The 19,301-nt window shown below is 47.5% G+C and overlaps 1 protein-coding gene across 19 annotated transcripts in view; it reads right to left on the bottom strand.

The window, feature by feature from the left end:
* nedd4l (NEDD4 like E3 ubiquitin protein ligase) overlaps positions 1–19,301 on the bottom strand; it is a 118,886-nt gene that overhangs the window by 54,163 nt on the left and 45,422 nt on the right. For 6 of the 19 annotated variants that reach the window (XM_055864145.1, XM_055864099.1, XM_055864103.1 and 3 more), the window contains 7 exons: positions 15,397–15,447; positions 12,017–12,102; positions 11,453–11,561; positions 6,639–6,799; positions 5,686–5,821; positions 5,241–5,453; positions 5,005–5,085 (listed from right to left, as the gene is read on the bottom strand). In XM_055864145.1, the coding sequence (XP_055720120.1) occupies positions 5,005–5,085; positions 5,241–5,453; positions 5,686–5,821; positions 6,639–6,799; positions 11,453–11,561; positions 12,017–12,102; positions 15,397–15,447 (837 nt within the window). Of the gene's footprint in view, positions 1–5,004; positions 5,086–5,240; positions 5,454–5,685; positions 5,822–6,638; positions 6,800–11,452; positions 11,562–12,016; positions 12,103–15,017; positions 15,203–15,396; positions 15,448–15,992; positions 16,044–19,301 lie in introns of those variants that run through there. The other 13 variants (XM_055864154.1, XM_055864202.1, XM_055864102.1 and 10 more) reach the window with 7 other exon arrangements.

The following is a 19,301-nucleotide window of genomic DNA, read 5'->3' as shown; positions in this document are numbered from 1 at the left end:
GAAGAGAACAGGAGGAAGACAACAGGAGAGGAGGAAGACAGCAGGAGAAGAAAGAGAACAGGAGGAAGACAACAGGAGAGGGAAGAGAACAGGAGGAAGAGAACAGGAGAGGGGAGAGGAAAGGAGGAAGACAGCAGGAGAGGGAAGAGAACAGGAGGAAGACAGCAGGAGAGGGAAGAGAACAGGAGGAAGAGAACAGGAGAGGGGAGAGGAAAGGAGGAAGACAACAGGAGAGGGAAGAGAACAGGAGGAAGACAGCAGGAGAGGAGGAAGACAACAGGAAAGGGAAGAGAACAGGAGGAAGACAACAGGAGAGGAGGAAGACAGCAGGAGAGGGAAGACAGCAGGAGGAAGACAACAGGAGAGGGAAGAGAACAGGAGGAAGACAACAGGAGAGGGAAGAGAACAGGAGGAAGACAACAGGAGAGGGAAGAGAACAGGAGGAAGACAGCAGGAGAGGAGGAAGAGAACAGGAGGAAGACAACAGGAGAGGGAAGAGAACAGGAGGAAGACAACAGGAGAGGAGGAAGACAGCAGGAGAGGGAAGAGAACAGGAGGAAGACAGCAGGAGAGGGAAGAGAACAGGAGGAAGACAGCAGGAGAGGGAAGAGAACAGGAGGAAGACAGCAGGAGAGGGAAGAGAACAGGAGGAAGACAACAGGAGAGGAGGAAGACAGCAGGAGAGGGAAGAGAACAGGAGGAAGACAGCAGGAGAGGGAAGAGAACAGGAGGAAGACAGCAGGAGAGGAGGAAGACAGCAGGAGGAAGACAACAGGAGAGGAGGAAGACAGCAGGAGGAAGACAGCAGGAGAGGGGGAAGACAGCAGGAGGAAGACAGCAGGAGAGGGAAGAGAACAGGAGGAAGACAGCAGGAGAGGGAAGAGAACAGGAGGAAGACAGCAGGAGAGGGAAGAGAACAGGAGGAAGACAGCAGGAGAGGGAAGAGAACAGGAGGAAGACAGCAGGAGAGGGAAGAGAACAGGAGGAAGACAGCAGGAGAGGGAAGAGAACAGGAGGAAAACAGCAGGAGAGGGAAGAGAACAGGAGGAAGACAACGGGAGAGGAGGAAGACAGCAGGAGAGGGAAGAGAACAGGAGAGGAGGAAGACAGCAGGAGAGGGAAGAGAACAGGAGGAAGACAGCAGGAGAGGAGGAAGACAGCAGGAGAAAGACAGCAGGAGAGGGAAGAGAACAGGAGGAAGACAGCAGGAGAGGAGGAAGACAGCAGGAGGAAGACAGCAGGAGAGGGAAGAGAACAGGAGGAAGACAGCAGGAGAGGGAAGAGAACAGGAGGAAGACAGCAGGAGAGGGAAGAGAACAGGAGGAAGACAGCAGGAGAGGAGGAAGACAGCAGGAGAGGAGGGAAGACAACAGGAGGAGAGGGGCGGAGGAAGACAGCAGGAGAGGGAATAGAACAGGAGGAAGACAGCAGGAGAGGGAAGAGAACAGGAGGAAGACAGCAGGAGAGGGAAGAGAACAGGAGGAAGACAACAGGAGAGGAGGAAGACAGCAGGAGAGGGAAGAGAACAGGAGGAAGACAACAGGAGAGGGAAGAGAACAGGAGGAAGACAGCAGGAGAAGGAAGACAGCAGGAGGAAGACAACAGGAGAGGGAAGAGAACAGGAGGAAGACGACAGGAGAGGAGGAAGACAGCAGGAGAGGGAAGAGAACAGGAGGAAGACAGCAGGAGAGGAGGAAGACAGCAGGAGAGGGTAGAGAACAGGAGGAAGACAACAGGAGAGGGAAGAGAACAGGAGGAAGACAGCAGGAGAGGTAAGAGTACAGGAGGAAGACAACAGGAGAGGGAAGAGAACAGGAGGAAGACAGCAGGAGAGGGAAGAGAACAGGAGGAAGACAGCAGTAGAGGGAAGAGAACAGGAGGAATACAACAGGAGAGGGGAGAGAACAGGAGGAAGACAGCAGGAGAGGAGGAAGACAGCAGGAGGAAGACAACAGGAGAGGGAAGAGAACAGGAGGAAGACAGCAGGAGAGGTAAGAGAACAGGAGGAAGACAACAGGAGAGGGAAGAGAACAGGAGGAAGACAGCAGGAGAGGTAAGAGAACAGGAGGAAGACAACAGGAGAGGGAAGAGAACAGGAGGAAGACAGCAGGAGAGGGAAGAGAACAGGAGGAAGACAACAGGAGAGGAGGAAGACAGCAGGAGGAAGACAACAGGAGAGGAGGAAGACAGCAGGAGAGGGAAGAGAACAGGAAGACAGCAGGAGAGGGCAGAGAACAGGAAGAAGACAGCAGGAGAGGGCAGAGAACAGGAGGAAGACAGCAGGAGAGGAAGAAGAGAACAGGACGAAGACAGCAGGAGAGGAGGAAGAGAACAGGACGAAGACAGCAGGAGAGGAGGAAGAGAACAGGACGAAGACAACAGGAGAGGGAAGAGAACAGGAGGAAGAAAGCAGGAGAGGGAAGAGAACAGGAGGAAGACAACAGGAGAGGAGGAAGACAGCAGGAGAGGGAAGAGAACAGGAGGAAGACAGCAGGAGAGGGAAGAGAACAGGAGGAAGACAGCAGGAGAGGAGGAAGACAGCAGGAGGAAGACAACAGGAGAGGGAAGAGAACAGGAGGAAGACAGCAGGAGAGGGAAGAGAACAGGAGGAAGACAGCAGGAGAGGGAAGAGAACAGGAGGAAGACAGCAGGAGAGGGAAGAGAACAGGAGGAAGACAACAGGAGAGGAGGAAGACAGCAGGAGAGGGAAGAGAACAGGAGGAAGACAGCAGGAGAGGGAAGAGAACAGGAGGAAGACAGCAGGAGAGGGAAGAGAACAGGAGGAAGACAGCAGGAGAGGGAAGAGAACAGGAGGAAGACAGCAGGAGAGGGAAGAGAACAGGAGGAAGACAGCAGGAGAGGGAAGAGAACAGGAGGAAGACAGCAGGAGAGGGAAGAGAACAGGAGGAAGACAACAGGAGAGGAGGAAGACAGCAGGAGAGGGAAGAGAACAGGAGGAAGACAGCAGGAGAGGGAAGAGAACAGGAGGAAGACAGCAGGAGAGGAGGAAGACAGCAGGAGGAAGACAACAGGAGAGGGAAGAGAACAGGAGGAAGACAACAGGAGAGGAGGAAGACAGCAGGAGAAGAAAGAGAACAGGAGGAAGACAACAGGAGAGGGAAGAGAACAGGAGGAAGAGAACAGGAGAGGGGAGAGAACAGGAGGAAGACAGCAGGAGAGGAGGAAGACAGCAGGAGAGGGAAGAGAACAGGAGGAAGACAGCAGGAGAGGAGGAAGACAGCAGGAGGAAGACAACAGGAGAGGGAAGAGAACAGGAGGAAGACAACAGGAGAGGAGGAAGACAGCAGGAGAAGAAAGAGAACAGGAGGAAGACAACAGGAGAGGGAAGAGAACAGGAGGAAGAGAACAGGAGAGGGGAGAGGAAAGGAGGAAGACAGCAGGAGAGGGAAGAGAACAGGAGGAAGACAGCAGGAGAGGGAAGAGAACAGGAGGAAGAGAACAGGAGAGGGGAGAGGAAAGGAGGAAGACAACAGGAGAGGGAAGAGAACAGGAGGAAGACAGCAGGAGAGGAGGAAGACAACAGGAAAGGGAAGAGAACAGGAGGAAGACAACAGGAGAGGAGGAAGACAGCAGGAGAGGGAAGACAGCAGGAGGAAGACAACAGGAGAGGGAAGAGAACAGGAGGAAGACAACAGGAGAGGGAAGAGAACAGGAGGAAGACAACAGGAGAGGGAAGAGAACAGGAGGAAGACAGCAGGAGAGGAGGAAGAGAACAGGAGGAAGACAACAGGAGAGGGAAGAGAACAGGAGGAAGACAACAGGAGAGGAGGAAGACAGCAGGAGAGGGAAGAGAACAGGAGGAAGACAGCAGGAGAGGGAAGAGAACAGGAGGAAGACAGCAGGAGAGGGAAGAGAACAGGAGGAAGACAACAGGAGAGGAGGAAGACAGCAGGAGAGGGAAGAGAACAGGAGGAAGACAGCAGGAGAGGGAAGAGAACAGGAGGAAGACAGCAGGAGAGGAGGAAGACAGCAGGAGGAAGACAACAGGAGAGGGAAGAGAACAGGAGGAAGACAACAGGAGAGGAGGAAGACAGCAGGAGAAGAAAGAGAACAGGAGGAAGACAACAGGAGAGGGAAGAGAACAGGAGGAAGAGAACAGGAGAGGGGAGAGAAAAGGAGGAAGACAGCAGGAGAGGGAAGAGAACAGGAGGAAGACAGCAGGAGAGGGAAGAGAACAGGAGGAAGACAGCAGGAGAGGGAAGAGAACAGGAGGAAGACAGCAGGAGAGGGAAGAGAACAGGAGGAAGACAGCAGGAGAGGGAAGAGAACAGGAGGAAGACAGCAGGAGAGGGAAGAGAACAGGAGGAAGACAGCAGGAGAGGGAAGAGAACAGGAGGAAGACAGCAGGAGAGGGGAGAGAACAGGAGAGGGAAGACAGCAGGAGAGGGGAGAGAACAGGAGAGGGAAGACAACAGGAGAGGGAAGACAACAGGAGAGGGAAGAGAACAGGAGAGGGAAGAGAACAGGAGAGGGAAGACAACAGGAGAGGGAAGACAACAGGAGAGGGAAGACAACAGGAGAGGGAAGACAACAGGAGAGGGAAGACAACAGGAGAGGGAAGACAACAGGAGAGGGAAGACAACAGGAGAGGGAAGAGAACAGGAGAGGGAAGAGAACAGGAGAGGGAAGAGAACAGGAGGAAGACAACAGGAGAGGAGGAAGACAGCAGGAGGAAAGGAGAGGACATGAGGAAAGGAGAGGGGGGGGGCAGGAGGAGGGGCCAGGAGGGAAGGAGAGGACAGGAGGAAAGGACAGGAGGAAAGGAGAGGACAGGAGGAAAGGACAGGAGGAAAGGAGAGGACAGGAGGAAAGGACAGGAGGAAAGGAGAGGACAGGAGGAAAGGACAGGAGGAAAGGAGAGGAGGAAAGGAGAAGACAGGAGGAGAGGAGAACAGAACAGTGTAGTAAAGGAATCGGAATGCAGAGGTGGAAGAACAGAGGAGAGCAGGAAGAGGAGGAGGAGAAGGAGTGTGTGTATCGTACCGCTGGAGGAGGAGGCTGGGCCTGGTCACTGACCCCATCTGTCATACTGGAGGAGCGCAGCCTGGAGGACAGATGACTCTGCTGAGGGGAGACGGAGGGAAGGAGGGATTGTTTTCTTAAGACTTTTTGGCTACAAGAACAAATGTTTTCACACATACTGGAATGGTGCTAATTGAATGAGGTTAAAAAGTGCTGAATTTGCCTCTAACAGATTCAAACTGGTCAAGAATTCTCACCACAGCAGAGGCGTGGCTGGGGGCGGCCACCTCTCCGTTGATGTCAGGCGGGGGGCCGGATGGGGTTGGAGAGAGAGAGAGGTGCAGGTTGATCTCCTCTGAGAACTCTTGGAGGGGCGGGGGGGCAGGCGTTTGGGGGATGGCTGTCGCCATTGAGGAGGAGGGGCCAGGTAGAGGGCCGTCTGGACTCTCTTCAGTGATTGGCTCCCATGACTGTGCAGAGAGAGAGAGAGGGAGAGCGCGCGAGAGTATGTACTGTACCACTGACTAGTTTGGAAAGTCCTTCTGTATTCTGCAGTAAAGATAAGGCATTTATCCATTAACCTATTTTAAGTAACAATGTAGGCGTAATATTGTCCTGGTATGTAGCAATAGATGACCTTGGATTTAAAAAGATCTTGATTAAAACATATTGTACAGTCGAGGGGTCAAAGGTCAGACTCACATCTTCCATGTCTCTGGGTTCTGTGTGTTCGTTCTCCAGGTCTTCAGAGATGTGTCGTCTGGACCTGAAAACCCGGTGGGCCTGGATGCTGTTCGCCCGCTGTTGATTGTCATTCTCCACCTCCGAAATATCATCCCTGTAAAGAAGAGATAATTAACATTTTACATGTTGGTGCACAGAGAGAACAAGAGAGGACCTAGTACTGAGCCCTGGGGGACACCAGAGGACCTAGTGCAGAGCCCTGGAAGACACCAGAGGACCTAGTACAGAGCCCTGGAAGACACCAGAGGACCTAGTACAGAGCCCTGGAAGACACCAGAGGACCTAGTACAGAGCCCTGGGGGACACCAGAGGACCTAGTACAGAGCCCTGGGGGACACCAGAGGACCTAGTACAGAGCCCTGGGGGACACCAGAGGACCTAGTACAGAGCCCTGGGGGACACCAGAGGACCTAGTACAGAGCCCTGGGGGACACCAGAGGACCTAGTACAGAGCCCTGGGGGACACCAGAGGACCTAGTACAGAGCCCTGGGGGACACCAGAGGACCTAGTACAGAGCCCTGGGGGACACCAGAGGACCTAGTACAGAGCCCTGGGGGACACCAGAGGACCTAGTACAGAGCCCTGGGGGACACCAGAGGACCTAGTACAGAGCCCTGGGGGACACCAGAGGACCTAGTACAGAGCCCTGGGGGACACCAGAGGACCTAGTACAGAGCCCTGGGGGACACCAGAGGACCTAGTACAGAGCCCTGGGGGACACCAGAGGACCTAGTACAGAGCCCTGGGGGACACCAGAGGACCTAGTACAGAGCCCTGGGGGACACCAGAGGACTTAGTACAGAGCCCTGGAGGACACCAGAGGACCTAGTACAGAGCCCTGGAGGACACCAGAGGAGCTAGAGCAGTTCTGATAACTGTGTGTAAAGATAACGTAGCTGTGTATACATACACGTTACTGGGTCGTTTCCACTGTGTATAGCGGTTGTTGTGGTTGACGTAGTAGGTTCTGCCCAGGTTATCAACCTTCTCCTCCCATCCTGGGGGCAGTGGGGGCTGGACCGCCTGGGGCCTCTGGACGCTGGGATCGGCAGAGTCGTTCACCTCCCAGCCCTGAGAAGCAAAGGCACAGGAGGAGAGTGCTCAAAGATTTAGACAGAGAGAGAGACACGGCACAGCCAGGAAACAAAACACAGCTCTTTCCTTTTGGTGTACCTTACATTCCACTGTCTGTCTGAGATCTCGCAAGAAGGTTGGAGACGTTAGATTTTCAGTTCTATTTTTTTTTAGTTCTCCTGCTAAATGTTAGCCTGGGTACCCGTCTGTTCAGCTACAATTACACTCTTACTCTGTGTCATATGCCAAAGATGTTGAGCAAGACAAAGAGTGGAATGATGCCTAAACAGACGGGTACCCAGACCAGCTATACGTCACCCTATCTAGGCCTCATTTTACTGAGTGAAAAACTATAAGCCATCTTGCCTCTCTCTCTCTCTCTTACTCAGATTAAGTCACTGGCACACAGAAGCATACAGAAACGCACACTTTCATTTTCCATTCGATCAGACTTTTGAAAATGGAAGGAAGTGGGGAAGTGAGTGAGCGTGTGAATGTTGTTTCCAGAAAGACAGACCAGAACAGACTAGACGTTTTCTCCAGACTCCCTGTTGGCAGTATCAGACTTTTGTTACTCCACAACTGTATGTATGTATATACAGTACCACTCAAAAGTGTGGACACACCTACTTATTCAAGGGCTACAACGTAGAATAATAGTGAAGACATCAAAACTATGAAATAGCACATATGGAGTCATGTAGTAACCAAAGTGTTAAACCAATAAAAAATGTATTTATATTTGAGATTCTTCAAAGTAGCCACCCTTTGCCTTGATGACAGCTTCGCACACTCTTGGCATTCTCTTAACCAGCTTCACCTGGAATGCTTTTCCAACAGTCTTGAAGGAGTTCCCATATATCCTGAGCACTTGTTGGCTGCTTTTCCTTCACTCTGCGATCCAACTCATCCCAAATCATCTCAACTGGGTTGATGTCGGGTGATTGTGGAGGCCAGGTCACCTGATGCAGCATTCCTTCACTTTCCTTGGTCAAATACCCCTTACACAGCCTGGAGGTGTGTTGGGTCATTATTCTGTTGAAAAACAAAGTATAGTCCCACTAAGCGCAAACCAGATGGGATGGCGTATCGCTGCAGAATGCTGTGGTAGCTATGTCGATAAAGTGTGCCTTAAATTCACCTGTGTCACCAGCAAAGCAGCCCCACACCTCCTCCTCCATGCTCCACAGTGGGAACTGCACATGCAAAAATGATCCATTCACCTTCTCTGCGTCTCACAAAGACACGGTTGGAACCAAAAATCAAACATTTCTACTCAGACCAAAGGACTGATTTCCACCGGTCTAATGTCCATTACTTGTGTTTCTTGGCCCAAGCAAGTCTCTTCTTCGTATTGGTGTCCTTTAGTAGTTGTTCCTTTGCAGCAATTCGACCATGAAGGCCTGATTCACACAGTATCCTCTGAACAGTTGATGTTGAGATGTGTCTTGAACTCTGTAAAGCTTTTATTTGGGCTGCAATTTGGGAGGCTGGTAACTAATGAACTTATCCTCTGCAGCAGAGGTAACTCTGGGTCTTCCTTTCCTGTGGCAGTCCTCATGAGAGCCAGTTTCATCATAGCGCTTGATGGTTTTTGCAACTATACTTGAAACCTTCAAAATTCTTAACATTTTCCAGATTGACTGACTTTCATGTCTTAAATTAACGATGGACTGTCATTTCTCATTTGAGCTGTTCTTGCCATAATATGGACTTGGTATTTTACGAAATAGGGCTATCTTCTGTATACCAACCCTACCTTGTCACAACAACTGATTGGCTCAAACGCATTAAGAAGGAAAGAATTTCCACAAATTAACTTTTAACAAGGCACACCTGTTAATTAAAATGCATTCCTGGTGACTACCACATGAAGATGGTTGAGAGAATACCAAGAGTATGCAAAGCTGTCATCAAGGCAAAGGGTGGCTACTTTGAAGGATCTAAAATATATTCTGATTTGTTTAACACTTTTTTGGTTACTAAATGATTCCATATGTGTTATTTCATAGCTGATGTCTTGACTATTATTCTACAATGTAGAAAATTGTAAAAATAAAGAAAAACACTGGAGCAAGTTTGTTTATCCAAAATTTTGACTGGTACTGAATATTTTTTTCCCTCATCAATCTACACACTATACCCCATAATGACAAATCAAAAACAGGTAGATTTTTTTTCTTTCAATTCAACACAGAAAAACCTTATTTACATAAGTATTCAGACCCATTGGTATGAAACTAGAAATTGAGCGTTTAAGGATCCTGTTTCCATTGATCATCGTCGAGATGTTATTAAAACTTGATTGGAGTCCACCTGTGGTAAATTCAATTGATTTGACATGGTTTGTAATGGCACACAACCGTTTATATAAAGGTCCCACAGTTGACAGTGCATGTCAGAGCAAAAACCAAGCCATGAGGTCGAAGGAATTGCTCGTAGAGCTCCGAGACAGGATTGTGTCGAGGCACAGATCTTGGGAAGGGTACCAAAACATTTCTGCATTGAAGGTCCCCAATAACACAGTGGCCTCCATCATTCTTAAATGGAAGAAGTTCGGAACCACCAAGACTCTTCCTAGAGCTGGCCATCTGGCCAAAATGAGCAATCAAGGGGAGAAGGGCCTTGGTCAGGGAGGTGACCAAGAACCTGATGGTCACTCGGACAGAGCTCCAGAGATCCTCTGTGGAGATGGGAGTACATTCCAGAAGGACTACCATCTCTGCAGTACTCCAACAATCAAGCCTTTATGGTAGCGTGGTCAGACGGAAGCCACTCCTCAGTAAAAAGGCACATGACAGTCCGCTTGGAGTTTGCCAAAAAGCACCTAAAGACTCTTAGACCATGAGAAACAAAATTATCTGGTCTGATGAAACCAATATTGAACTATTTGGCCTAAATGCCAAGCATCACATCTGGAAGAAACCTGGCACCATCCCTATGATGAAGCTTGGTGGGAGACTAGTCAGGATCGAGGGAAAGATGAATGGAGCAAAGTAAATAGATCCTTGATGAACACCTGCTCCAAAATGCTTAGGACCTCAGACTGGGGCAAAGGTTCCCCTTCCAACAGCACACAGCCCAGACAACGCAGGTGTGACTTCAGGACAAGTCTCTGAATGTCTGCCGTGCTTCGGCAGCTAGATCGGCATAGCGCAGATGTTTTCGCTCATAAGCCTCATATACTGAGTCCTCCCAGGGTACTGTGAGCTCAATGATGAAGACCTTCTTGAGCGAACGGGACCAGAGCACCATGTCAGGTCTTAGGGTGGTGGTTGCGATCTCCGGAGGAAACACAAGTTGCCGGCCAATGTCAGCTAGCATTTTCCAGTCGCGGGCCAAGCGCAGCTGGTCTCGCTCTAATGGTGTAGAGCCGCTCTTCGGTGCTTTAGCCCCTTTGCGGACAAAGGTCATCCGTAAGGGGTGTGATGCTGCTGGGGGTGGTAGGGAGTTGGTGGCAGCTCGCTTGTCCTCCAGGGCGGACGCAAGGTTTTTAAGGACTTGGTTGTGACGCAAAGTGTAGCGTCCTTGGGTGAGGCTTGTTTTACACCCTGTGAGAATGTGCCTGAGGTTGGCTGGCATGGAACAGAGGGCACAGTCCGGATCTTCACCATACCATTGGTGAAGATTAACTGGTGTTGGAAGAACGTCATATGTTGCTCTGATGGAAAAGCTCAACCGCCTCGCTTCCATGGCCCACAGATCCTTCCAGCTGATCTTCCTCTTCTCCACACTGTCCCATCAAGTCCACTGTCCCTGTTTGGCAAGAGAGACTGCCTTGGCCCACCTTGCAGACTCCTCCTGATGGCGTACTTCCTGCACTACCATCTTCCGCCGCTCTGGTGCAGTGGCCTTACTCCAAGCAGCACGGCTAGTTAGCCCAAGGCTTCCTCTCCCTTGCTGAACATGACACACAATGTCAGCATGTCTGAGGGCTGCTGTTGCCTCCTGGACTGCTTTTCCTGGCCTCCATTTGCGCCCAGTTGCCAAGGTTGGCGCGTTGTTGCTCACCACTGGGTCTCGAGATTCATTCAGTGTCATCTGGAGCCTGGTTTTTGCACACTTGAATTCCTCTGTTAGACTGGTGAGGGGCAGCTTGAGGACACCATCTCCATAGAGGCCTATGGTGGTAAGGCATCGTGGAACTCCGAGCCACTTCTTTAAGTAGCCTGTGACTCCTCTTTCCATCTTCTCCAATGTTGAGATTGGAACCTCATACACTGCTAGGGGCCACAACACCCGGGGTAGGAGACCAAACTGCAGACACCAGGTCTTTAACTTTCCAGGTAGCTGGGTGTTGTCGATGAACTGTAGGCTACTACTGATGTCTTTGCGCAGCTGTTGCACCTGGTCTTTGTCCTTCAGGCTTGCATCATACCACCTTCCAAGGCTTTTTACCGGCTGCTCAGACACTGTTGGGATTTGGTCATCTCCGATGAAGAATTTCAGGTCAGAGAGTACTCCCTTCACAATCGAGATGCTGCGTGACTTGGATGGTTTAAAATGCTTTTAAGCATAACGGTTAGGTTTAGGGTTTGGGGTTAAGTTTAGGTTTAGGCTTAGGGAAAACACATTTTTACTGCCCAAAAAGTCCTGACATTTCACATTAAACAAAGCTGTGTGCCCTTGTGCGTGTCCCTATCTTCTTACCTCCGCCTCCTCCCTGGTAATCCCTTCAGTGGTCTCTTCCTCCGGACTTCCAGTCTTTGGAAGGTAGGCCATCTTTAGCCGTAGATAACCCTTCACCCGGGACTTATGGCTGGAGACAGAAGAGAACACCAAAATGGCAGTTAGTTGGGAGTTATTCAAACGAAACCAGAGGTAGAAATAGATGGTTTTACACAGCCATGAATTTCAGAGAGTTGGGCGATGATGTATTTAAAATGACACTACAACATGCCCTGTTAGCACCCCATAAACAATACATGGGGAATATTTTAACAATGCTATTTAAGTTCATGTCTAGAATTAGAATGATATTTGGAATTCAACAGAAACCAGAGGTGGAATGACAACAGTCTTAGCTAACAATGATTACAGTACAGTTACTTTAAACCAAATACCATAATGACATAAGCCTGTAGTTTCAGTGATATCTAACCATGAATCTCCTTTGGATTAGCAACAACAGGTGGACATTGTTTGTGGGTAACTTGAGTGTGTGTGTCAATGTGTGTCAATGTGTGTGTGTGTGTGTGTGTAGTTCCCTGTCACCTTCGTCGGTAGTCTGGAACTGACCTTCGTGGCCGTAGGAGGAAATCTTTAAACGTGTACGGCCGCTCCATCGTAGGATCCTCGGTCTACAACACAAAGACACAATCAATCAATCGATCGATCGATCAAATGTATTTAAAATCCCTTTTAATACTAGCGGTTGTCAAAGTGCCTTAACGTAACCCGGCCTAGACACCGAAACGCAAGCCAAGTTTACAGACATGAAAACCTATCAAAGCATGTAGCTATAAATTAGAAAAGCCACACTGTCTAACACATAAACACATTGTCAGACCGGAGCCAAATACATTATGTCAAATACATGTGATATGCTTGACCGGAACAATCTGTCCACCAAGCACACTAGTTAAGCTAGCCTGAATCAAGCGCACAACAAATATTTGAGAGGATTTGCCAGATTAAGTATTTCTCCCAGGTCTGATTTACATGCAGTACATGAAAACATTATGTTGTAGCTATGAAATAAAAAGCCACACACTGTCATTCCATCACATGAAGATAAACCTTTTGGTAACCGTCCTGTTGAACTGATTAACGAATGTCTCCCGTTTCTTAGTTAACAGCGTGCGTGCGTATGCAGAGAAGACCCTCTCCTGTTTCATAATTAACTAACAGCCTTGTGTGATAAACTCAGAGGTAAAGTGGACTGACAAACCAGTCAGTACTGGCTGGGGTTTAAGCAGCTATGAAACTCGAACCCTGTAGACTAAAAGTCTGGTGTGTTGGGGGTTTGTAGAGAGACGTTGAATCCCAAATAAACTCTAAGAGAAGATACTTGTGTCGATCTGAGAGGGCCGGATAGGTGTAAGTGATATGAGGGCCGGATAGGTGTAAGTGATATGAGGACCGGATAGGTGTAAGTGATATGAGGGCCGGATAGGTGTAAGTGATATGAGGGCCGGATAGGTGTAAGTGATATGAGGGCCGGATAGGTGCAAGTGATATGAGGGCCGGATAGGTGCAAGTGATATGAGGGCCGGATAGGTGCAAGTGATATGAGGACCGGATAGGTGTAAGTGATATGAGGACCGGATAGGTGTAAGTGATATGAGGACCGGATAGGTGTAAGTGATATGAGGACCGGATAGGTGTAAGTGATATGAGGACCGGATAGGTGTAAGTGATATGAGGACCGGATAGGTGTAAGTGATATGAGGACCGGATAGGTGTAAGTGATATGAGGACCGGATAGGTGTAAGTGATATTAGGACCGGATAGGTAAAGTGATATGAGGACCGGATAGGTGTAAGTGATATGAGGACCGGATAGGTGTAAGTGATATTAGGACTGGATAGGTGTAAGCAAAATGTATTGCGATTCGATACTAAGATTTTATTGCAAATGGATGTTTCAAACATATTGCTCACCATCGGACTGCTGCAGAGAGACAAGACAGCACCATGAGACCACCTTTTGATCAGTCAATAAAAGTGCTGAAAACAAATTGTCTCCCTATTTAAAAAGAAGCTGAGAACAAGCTATTACAGATTTGGATTTCAGTCTCGGTACAGCCAACTAGCACAAAAATAATATTGGGATATTATCAAAACGATACAATATATTGTCAAAAATTATATTCCGATATGCAACTATCTTTTCCCCCCATCACTAATAGCTACTAGCCCTGAGTGAAGACAGCACCCGTCAGTGACTATCCCAAGTTAACATGGTAACAGCAGGTCACTCCGGGCTAGTAGCTAGACAGCGTAGACAGTACCCATCAGTGACTACCCCAAGTTAACATGGTAACAGCAGGTCACTCCGGGCTAGTAGCTAGACAGTGAAAACAGCACCCGTCAGTGACTATCCCAAGTTAACATGGTAACAGCAGATCACTCAGGGCTAGTAGCTAGACAGTACCCGTCAGTGACTACCCCAAGGAGCCAGAGCCTCTACACTGTCAGAGCTTTCAGAGGTGAATCACCATGACTCATGAATACTTCAACAGAAAAGGCCACAAAAGACACGGTGAGTAAGACTACACCCACCCAGCGTGACTAAGACGTATAGGTGCACAGAGAACAGACACACAGGGGCAGTATGACACCTGACTGGCTGACTGTGATCAGGGTTATGTTCAGTAGCTACCAAAGGGAAGAAAATGCTCAGAAAAGAGTGAGACTGCGGGACTTATGTGAACTTGTCCAATAACTAGGGCTGTGACGATACCAGTAGATATTTTTTTACATGGCAAAAAATGAAAACATGAAGCAGACCAAACTATTGGGTTCTTTAAAAACCTGCTGTATGTAAAATATGATGTGCTACAGCTTGGAAAATAAATACATGTGACTCTGGATGACAACATTATGTTGGTTTGTTTCCAACATTAGGGCTGTTTATCTAAATAAGTTATATCCGCTTTGTGTTTTGTTTCCTTGCCACGATACTAACGAGTATCACGATATTGGTATCGTCTTTGCCCTATAAGAAACACCCGTTGGCAATCAGTTGCAAAACGTTTTGAAACTAATGAACATGACCCAGGTCTCTGTGTCCATCCAGAAGAACCACAGGGTTACATCAGACTTGATCTTATGTTAATTCCTCCACCGTAGGGACAACAGTAGGTGGTGCGTCATGATTAATAATTAACCTTACCACCGACGCAGATAAGCTTTTAGTTTCACCACTCTCAAATGTAGTTAGCTCTTAAAATCACTACTGACCTGCTTTAGGGTCAAGCTATTTGACCTGCTTGATTGCTCAGCCACTCAATCAAGAGCCAAACATTCTTTGACAATGAATCATTTATGAGCAGGACTAAAGATTATTTGACAAAGGGTCGTTTAATCATTAGCAGCACTGCACTCTGAACTACCAGTGAGATCAATCCATGGTTGGCCAATTATTATTATCATTATTTAGAAGATAGATCATGTTCCTTTCATAAAACAATGAAACTACATAAAACTTGATTCAACTACTTGAATCCGGCATTCATTTTAGGACTACAACTCTGTTTGTTATTGTGGCTTACCACCATCGGAGATGCACGGTTTCTTTTTCCGTCAGTTCCAGGCCAGGGTAACCCTCCTCTCCTCAGACCCTGTACTGGCCCTGTTGTTTACATTCCTACCGGGTTTATTTCCACTCCTAACAGGGGGCTAGTCGCTCTCACTCTCCAGTGTTGTTGCTACTTAAAAAGCCTACGACAACAGGTTGCTCAAGAGAGGTTGCTAACTCTTCCCCCTCCCCTATGCCCTCACAACCTTCAGAGTTCACTAGGCAGAACCAACATGCTGTTAAAAACCAGTAGAGCATTCTAAAACGCAAACAATGTGTGTGTGCACACAGATATGCGCACACACTGACCAGATAATAAACACACACACACGTCGTACACAGACAACACTCACCGGTAAATGATTGAGAGGCACATCGACCTGTCCCAGGAAATCATCCCGCGTCTGCAGAAGAAAGAGAGAACAATAATTGTCAGTCAAAATGGAGATTAATACACTGACAACTGTGAAGAATGCCAACTGACTCCATTTCCAGCAGCAGGGCTTGAAGGCAAGGAAGAACCGACCACAGCAATGAGGGGGAATTATACTCCATATTACTGTTGCTGCTATAGCTGTGCAATAGAATCAGTTTATTAAGACAGGTTGTCACAGGCATGGTGAGAAGCAGGTGCACTGAGAGGAGAGGTCAGGGGAGCGCTGATGTTACTGTGGTGGTAGGTCATGTAGGTAGAGGTACTATCACTTTAGACAGAGAGGGAAGATCCCATGACCCAGCGAGAGGAACAACAACCACCACCAGACGAGAGCGAGGGAGCGAGACACAGGAGGAGAGGAGAGGTAGCCAAAGGTTGTGCCAGCCATATGAAGTAGTCATTCTAACCACCACCGTCATTATTGCCAAGAGGAAAAGGTCAGAGGTCAAAGGTGAGCGTGATTGACTGGTCAGGTGATTGACCGGTATTGTAGTCACACCAGACCAAGATTACCTGTCCGAGGTTGAAAAGCCCATTCTTGGAACGGTCAGAGGCCAACAGAGCCTGTGTAGTGGGATACAACTGGTTTAGACCAACAGAGAGGGAGAAGCAGAGAGCTAGTAGCTAGAGCCACAGGCTGAATGAGCATGTAGGAAGGAATAAGGAAGGAAGCAGGTGTGGTAGGAAGGAATTAGGTGTTTTTATGGATTGGAGTTAAACTGTTTATTGTTTGCCGCTGGGATTCTGTAGGTGTGTTCAAATAGCCCTAGCCAACTGAGACTTCATGGCAAGGGTCATATACAGAATGTCAAAAGGTGAGGAAACGGGAAAATAATAACAATGCAAAAAGGTCAGGGGTTAAGCCACTGGAAAACCTTAAAAAGCAATGATAGAAACCGTTGGCCCTTGTTTTACCGTAATACTGAGCCAGTCGACACACTGGACTTTCCACTGACATTTAGCCAGACAGAACACAAGTACAGAACAGTAGCTAGCTGGGCAGTAGACGTCTAGGCTACCTCTCTGGTTTAAATAACTGCCATTTTATGATGAAAGGTTACCAGTCACAGAGAGCCAAACCTGGGTTCAAATATGATTCTTTTTAAATGGTCAACGTTTGCTCTAGCCTGGTTGGAGTGCCAGATGGGCGGGGCTTACAGTTTTAGGACTATTCCATTAAGCCAGGCAAGCTCAATCAAGCACAGACAAAGCATTTGAAATTATATAAAATAGTATTGAAGCCAGGTCTTAGTAGAGCACACAGACAGGTCACAACACATCTCTCCTGTGTCTGTGTTATTGGAACTGATGAGAGGAGAAAGGACTTAAGAAACAAAACTCAAATGGGAATCTAAAACATTGTACCTATCAGTAACTCATTTACAGTAGAAAAAGTTTTTTTTCCCAAGTTTTTTTCTCAACGGATTAAACAATCACTTCCTGAATGATTTGGTTTATTTACTGCTTAAGTAAGGTACAGATTACAGGACGTGTCTTAAAACAGCAAATAGTATTTCAAAACCCTAAAAAGGTCACTCCATACTTTTGGCAGATAGTCCATAATATCTAGCCTACAGTAGAGGGCCAGTAAGTATGCCATCACCATGGATACCACTTCCTCTATTCACTCGCTGGTCAGGTGTGGCAGCACTAACACAGGTACACACACGACAGTACAAGTTGTGTCTGAGATATTATCAAAACGGACAGTTTCTGGATGGAACATAAGGGTTTATTATTGATACCTCTGCTTCCGCTTCACTCAATCACTGTTCAGGTGTGACACTACACAGGAAAACATGTTATCTAAAAAGGGACTCTCCAGAATGAGAGCTCTCTCTCCAGAATGAGAGCTCTCTCTCCAGAATGAGAGCTCTCTCTCCAGAATGAGAGCTCTCTCTCCAGAATGAGAGCTCTCTCTCCAGAATGAGAGCTCTCTCTCCAGAATGAGAGCTCTCTCTCCAGAATGAGAGCTCTCTCTCCAGAATGAGAGCTCTCTCTCCAGAATGAGAGCTCTCTCTCCAGAATGAGAGCTCTCTCTCCAGAATGAGAGCTCTCTCTCCAGAATGAGAGCTCTCTCTCCAGAATGAGAGCTCTCTCTCCAGAATGAGAGCTCTCTCTCCAGAATGAGAGCTCTCTCTCCAGAATGAGAGCTCTCTCTCCAGAATGAGAGCTCTCTCTCCAGAATGAGAGCTCTCTCTCCAGAATGAGAGCTCTCTCTCCAGAATGAGAGCTCTCTCTCCAGAATGAGAGCTCTCTCTCCAGAATGAGAGCTCTCTCTCCAGAATGAGAGCTCTCTCTCCAGAATGAGAGCTCTCTCTCCAGAATGAGAGCTCTCTCTCCAGAATGAGAGCTCTCTCTCCAGAATGAGAGCTCTCTCTCCAGAATGAGAGCTCTCTCTCCAGAATGAGAGCTCTCTCTCCAGAATGAGAGCTCTCTCTCCAGAATGAGAGCTCTCTCTCCAGAATGAGAGCTCTCTCTCCAGAATGAGAGCTCTCTCCAGAATGAGAGCTCTCTTCGGCCAATTTGTGCACATTCATTGTTTCATAACTTCATTGTGTGAATTGTTTGCATTTGATTGTTAGTGTCTATCAATTCCCCATTACATATATAACCACTAGTACCTTTACCATTAATTTCTAATCTACAATGTTTGTTACTTTGGTTACATGAATTTATTTTAATGCATTCAATATTATTATTCCAGTCTTCCCGTTCTCATTTAGGGGCTTATTGTTTGCAGAGTGCACAACCTATGCTATACTTGTGAGAAACAAGTTTTGGTTTATTTGATTATACATAGAAGTAGACCTATAGGCTACCTGGCCTGATTATACATAGAAGTAGGTCTATAGGCTACCTGGCCTGATTATACATAGAAGTAGGTCTATAGGCTACCTGGCCTGATTATACATAGAAGTAGGTCTATAGGCTACCTGGCCTGATTATACATAGAAGTAGGTCTATAGGCTACCTGGCCTGATTATACATAGAAGTAGGTCTATAGGCTACCTGGCCTGATTATACATAGAAGTAGGTCTATAGGCTACCTGGCCTGATTATACATAGAAGTAGGCCTATAGGCTACCTGGCCTGCGCGCAAATGTAGGCCTATAAACGTGCCCATTTGGGGATCTGATAGTATTTCTGATTGGCTTAATGCACCACCACTAATGACCTGTCGAGGTTCTCAAAGTAATGTTTTCTTCACCTCAAACAGCAAACAAAGTCTGTTTTTACATCCATTGAGAATGACAATAGTTCCTCAATGTATTTGAAAAATATTTCCAGCTCTCTCCCTTTCGATAAAAACTCAGCATGAAAGGGAAAAATGCTATGCTTTAATCCAGTGGAAACATCATAAAATAGACTTACATGATCACCTCTTCTCACAGTGCTTGACTTGGACTGAAATAGGTTCTGGTATTCATTTTGTGTGCTGGCACGGTTTATAAAAGTTAATGTAAATGTGCATATGAAACCATAACTGGCATGCAGATTGGTAGAAATGGTAAGATAAATTGGCATTCCACATGAAAAAGGTTGCTGACTCCTCGTGTCGCCTTTTACCGGCGACTTCAGGAGAGTAATGGCAGAATGCCAGCAGGAGAGGGAGGAGAACAGTTGGGTCAGGTTAAGGTTTTTTTCTTCTGGTTATCTCTGGCTCCTTTGAGTCATTTCATTATTTCATTAGTAATAATAAACCATCCCTGTACATAGTTGATTTTATTAAAACACATAGGGTGTGTCTATATATGGAAAAAAACACGTTGAAAAATGTTGACCAATCGATTGGTTGAAAGAACAGAAGACTTTCGGTCG

Source organism: Salvelinus fontinalis, chromosome 2, assembly GCF_029448725.1.
Source record: "Salvelinus fontinalis isolate EN_2023a chromosome 2, ASM2944872v1, whole genome shotgun sequence".
Classification (NCBI taxonomy): Eukaryota; Metazoa; Chordata; class Actinopteri; order Salmoniformes; family Salmonidae; genus Salvelinus; species Salvelinus fontinalis.
This window is presented reverse-complemented; position numbering and strand designations above follow the sequence as displayed.